The sequence below is a fragment of the Zingiber officinale genome, chromosome 1B, assembly GCF_018446385.1.
Source record: "Zingiber officinale cultivar Zhangliang chromosome 1B, Zo_v1.1, whole genome shotgun sequence".
NCBI classification, from domain to species: Eukaryota; Viridiplantae; Streptophyta; class Magnoliopsida; order Zingiberales; family Zingiberaceae; genus Zingiber; species Zingiber officinale.
The window spans coordinates 105,241,535-105,246,872 of NC_055986.1; the positions used below are offsets into that span (position 1 = coordinate 105,241,535).

The 5,338-nt window shown below is 43.6% G+C and overlaps 1 protein-coding gene across 1 annotated transcript; it reads right to left on the minus strand.

Moving 5' to 3' along the window:
- Positions 1-3,094: 3,094 nt before the first annotated feature.
- Positions 3,095-4,619, minus strand: LOC121970946 (RING-H2 finger protein ATL13-like). The gene has a single exon (XM_042521982.1). The coding sequence runs from the start codon at positions 4,548-4,550 to the stop codon at positions 3,270-3,272; it is 1,281 nt and encodes a 426-aa protein (XP_042377916.1). The 5' UTR covers positions 4,551-4,619; the 3' UTR covers positions 3,095-3,269.
- Positions 4,620-5,338: the final 719 nt, after the last annotated feature.

Genomic DNA, 5,338 nt, shown 5'->3' on the forward strand with positions numbered 1-5,338 from the left:
GATCATTAGTGAAAATTACACCAACAAGACCCTCTCTCCCCCTACCTATTTGGGATATGCATGGAATGATTGGCTCGAATGCTGAATCAACAAACTTGGAGGTTAGATTTCCACTTCCAGCTGAAGTGCCATAAGATTAGGATAGCCTACCTTGCCTATGCAGTTAATCTTTTTCTATTCTTTAAGTGTGATAAATCCTCTATTAGTGTCCTCATGAGTTGTTTAGAAAATTTTGGATAGATGTCGGGCTCAATGCATTTACATGGTGGGACTAGAGGAGCACACACGACAGGACTTTCTCATCATGACAGAATTTTAGGAAGGGAAGATGCCTTACAAATATTTGGGGATCCCATTAGCCTCTGAAAAGTTGAAGATTGCATATTATAACCCATTGATTGATACTCTGAGCAAGAAGATCAATGCATAGACAAAGAATATGTTCGAAAAGCACACTTGATTAAGTCAGTCTGTGGACAACAAAACACCACCCCATCTATAGTCTGGTCAGAGATGTGCAAACCCAAAGAAGAAGTGGCATGGATTTTAGGGAGTTGAAAGCTTAGAATAATGCTTTACTTTCCAAAATGTTATAGTTCATATAGGATAAGTAGGATGCACTTTGTATTAGATGGATCCACCACACATACTTACAAAGCAGTGGCATATGGGAATCATAACCCAAGCACATAGATTCTCTACTACTTAAGTGATTGGCACAAATAAGGGATCAACTAGTCATATAGTGGGATCAGCAGAGTTGGTGTAGCAAAAATTGGTTGGGTAGTTTGGTTAGCACAACTTGCATCACAGAGGCATCGTGAAAGCATATGAATTCTTTTGAGATATTGGAGTCTGCAAGCCATGGGCAGGGATAGTGTGGAAGAAATATATACAACCTAGCCATAGATTCATCTTATGGTTACTTGCACAGCGTAGGTTATCTAATAGAGATCGATTGGAGTACCTTGAGGCATCTGACAAGGTCATCTCTTTTATAGGATGGAGGAAACACATGAGCACATCTTTTTCTGTTGCTTGTAGGTGAGACAACTCTGGGACCATATCAGACTCTGGCTACATATGACGCATGAGATGACTACATATCGGAGGATGCTATAGGTATTTACGTGACACTACCAGGGGACTAGTATGTTGATGCAGGCACACCACACTGCTATGTTTGCTATGATACACTATGTTTGGTAGATCCACAATCACTTGTTGTTTGAGAGAGAGAGAGAGATTTGAGAGTGGCATTGTATTCCGTAAAAAAAAAATCCAAACTCATGTATACCGCTCTTTAGATATTTAGTCCATTTGGTGTTACATTAGACCTGAATAGGTATTCGAGTGAAAAAAAATTGGTTTTATAGAAGCTCTAGGACTTTATGGGGTTCTCCCAGGGCTACCCTAGCTTTAGGAGAAGCACCATCATTAGTTTTTTTGGATGATATACTCACTTGGAGCCTTTTTGGAGCCGTATCACTCTTGGATGGAGCATTTCCCTTAAGTTTTCTTCTGGATCCAAGCTATACCAGCTACACCCTTTGGGAGCTTCTACTAGAGCAGCATCAGCTTGCAACGAAGCCTCTTTGAAGCACCTCATTTACTTGATGGAGCCGAGAGCATACACTTTCATTGAGAAGGTCTCACATTTTAATTTTTGTGAGGTGAAACCATAGTTTTGTATTAGAGAGAAGGTCTTACATTTTGGGTTGTGGGGTGAGATTATACATTTTTTTAGAATTTAGTGAGAGGTTTCCCATTTTGACTTGTGAGGAGAGACCACATACTTGTAAGGAGTGAGTCTACACAGTTTGGTTTGTATTTGAAGAGTATGGGTGAAGATGGTGAATAGATCCGTCAAAATGATCTATCTAGTCCGTAGTAAATGGCTTGTAGTAAAGGCATTCCAAATCCATTTATGACTAGGGCTTTGCCAATAAGCATATGAGGGTGAATAGATCCACCAAAAATATCTATCTAGTCTGCAACAAACGATTCATAGTAAAAACATAGCAAATTCTTTTATAGCTGACCGCTTGGTGAAAGTTGGTATGGATGGTGGATATGCATGATGATGGGACTAGAGGAGCTTGAGCCAACATACATAGATGATAAGAGATATGCTTGCAGATGCACCAATATACGATTAGAAGAGCCTGAGCTGACCTCCCAAGGGGATTGAGACATTATGGTAGATACAAGGAGAGCTACTTGCTTATTAGTATGGACTGAGTTGCTAGATGCTGGCAGTTAGCTGAGGATGAGACGGTTGCCGATTGAAGTTGGGACTTCTGTGACTATGCGTGCGGTGGCAAAGCGGACATTACATGTTGATCATAGGCCCCAGATATGGTTGCTTGGCTGTGTGATTGGTACTAGCGTTTTGTGTGTTGACAGTGATGGGTTTGGTAGTGATAGGTTTTGCAAGGTTGGTACTGTGAGAGTACACATATATGTATATGATTTCATACCGTAGATAGCTCCTCGAATCTGATACTTCATCAGAAACAAGTGACTATCTTTAGATACATATTTGGTTGTATTTTTCTTGATGATATATATTTTATCTTTCATAAAAAAAAAATTAAAGGTTCTATGGCCCCATGGATTACGGTTCAATGGTAGGATATTTATACAGCCTTTTAAGTACTCATGGTTCGATTTTGCACGATGACTAATAAAAAGTTTTCATGAGGTTAAGTTGAGAATTAATCGATTGAAAGATTGAATACCCAGTGTAGCTAAAAAAAATTAAAGATTTGACGGAAGTTTCTCCTATCTCATGCGCTTTTGCTACTTTTCTAGCGTGTAGATGCTCTCAGCAGTCAGCACTCGAAAGGCATCTCATTTTCGGTGATAAATGCATGGTTGCCTTAAGAAAATGAGTCATTCTTCCTACTCCAGAGAGCAGCAAGAGGAAACACCGTGAGATAGCAAACAAAGCAGGTGTACGATGAATTTAAATATCTCACTGTAACAACTCCACCAAAACTCAACTACTCCCTGCACTCTACAGCAATTGAAAACACTGGAATTATTTGAATGTTGTTCTTAGGTCCTTTCTTAGGTTTATGTTGGAATCAAAACACTTTGACCAAGATGGAAGAATGAAACTGATAAATCTCGAAGCAAGAAAGAGATCAGAAATGAAAGAAGTGTAAATAAATTGATCTATACTTCATGTCCACCTTTACACCAACAATTTTCTCTAGACGCAGCAGTTCAGAGAACTAGGATCCAGAACAGAAATGTCAATCAAATCAAACGCAATTATCTACCTTGTTCTGCCTTCCTGTAATCCAGAGCAGAGTTCTCCTTGCAAATGAAGGTGTTTCATCTGCCCTCGACACTGCTCCATCGTGGAAGCCACCAGCCTCCACATCTGAATCCAATTCCAGTTCGTTCCCGTTCTTACTCCGCCATTTGGAATCATCGAGCTCAGCCATGGACGATGGGCTGCTGCTCTGCTTCAGCTTAAGGTCTGCTTTTCCACTTTGAATCACAGGCAATCTAAATGACACTGCCCTCCTTGCTTCCGCTTCCTCCTTTCTCTGCCGCAACCATATCTTGGACACTGAGAAGCTCTCTCTTTTCGGCAAACCATCATGCAACTTGTGTGCATGCTGTTCATCGCCTCTTGAGATTATCGCCGCATGGAAGCCATTGAATCCTTCTCTTCTGGAGTTGCAGTCGTACTCCGACCTCGCGCTTCGGCCCCCGGGATTCTTGAAGCTCGCGGTGCTCTTGACTGGCTTGACGGAAACCCTGAGGGTAGACCTCTCCTCCATTACGTACTCGAACGTCCCCATGGAAAAACACCTCCTTTGGTCCACTTCCCTGCTGCTGCTGACGCCGCCTTCTTGGGTTCCACTTCCGCTTATCTCCACGCTCCTGAATTTTCCAAGCTTCACAGCCACATCGATCTCCTCCATCTTCGCCGCAGTTTCATCCCCAACATCGTCAATTGAGACGGATTCCCTTCTCTGGGAACTAAAACTATTCTCCCTGGAGCTGCTCTCCCCGCCGGATTCAAGAACGAGCACCATGGGGCTGCTGCTACGTCCGGGCGACAAGTCATGGAGGAGGCTCGCCCTGCACAGCGGGCAAGTGGAGTGGGACAAAAGCCAGGCGTCGATGCACTGGACGTGGAACGCGTGGCTACACTTGGGGAGAAGCCGGAGCTTGTCGTCTGCCTCGAACTCGCAAAGGCAGACGGCGCAGTCGAAAGGGTCCTTGACGCCGGCGATGGACTTGTACTGGAAGACGGGGAGGGCGTCAATGAAGGATTGATCGACGCCAGCGTCGTGGAGGTGGAAGAGCTGCTGCAGCTCGCCCTGGAAGGCCGTGGCATGCTCCGTTTCGTCCGGGCTCCTGTTGCTGTGCCTCAGGAAGTACCTCACGAAGAGGTGAAGGAGACCGGAGACGAAGAAGATGATGGCCAAGATTACTATGATCAAAAGGATGCTGGGGGTGATCCTGCTCCCAAAATCTACCAAAGGAGGAGGAGGAGGAGGTGCTGAAAGGAGACTCCTCCTCGCCATGGATTGATAACGACTATACAGCAGAGAGACGCAGAGAACGACTCTTAACAGTAAAACTCCGTGGCCAACGAAGCCGGCAGTAATGGAGGAAGAAGAAGAAGAAGAAGAAGAAGAAGAGAAGAGGCTGTTAGTTGAGGTCAAAATGCAGAGGTGGTGGTGGTGGTGGTGGTGGTGGAGAAATGAATGGTGGTGTCAGTTGATGGTGCCACAGAAATAAATGAATTCGATTACTACACATGGCGTGGACACGGATGATGAGAGCATCACAATAAAGATTTAAAAGGAACAGATCAGAGATCGCATAAAGATTTCAGAAGCCCATGTTTGATCTCGTTTCGGTTTTGCAGAGGGCAGAAGTGTTTTGAGTTTTCGAGGTGAGTCTGTTAGTTCGTATCCAAACAAAGCTTCTCCTCCGTCTTCCTTTTGACTTTGCATGCGACTTTCATGATCTGTTTTGTCTTGCATAAGCACAGATAGTTGCTTGGCTTCCTGTCCTCCTCAATCATCAATGTCTGCGTGGAATTAAAAGGGTAGCTTGTCAAAGGAATAGAGTGGGAATCATGATTTGTGCCGGAAGACAGGGAGGTGAGGCGGGCCGGATTTCCCATGCTTTGTGTCTCATGCCTACATTAATCCAGTGAATTAATTTGAACAACAAAGTTTCAATATTTTCAATCACACATTCTGATTTGGTGTGATCCCGGCAACAATTGTGAAAAAAGTGTACAAGAAAAACGTGAGAAGAGAAAAGAGATAGCATAGATATTTAACATCGTTCAGTGATGTGT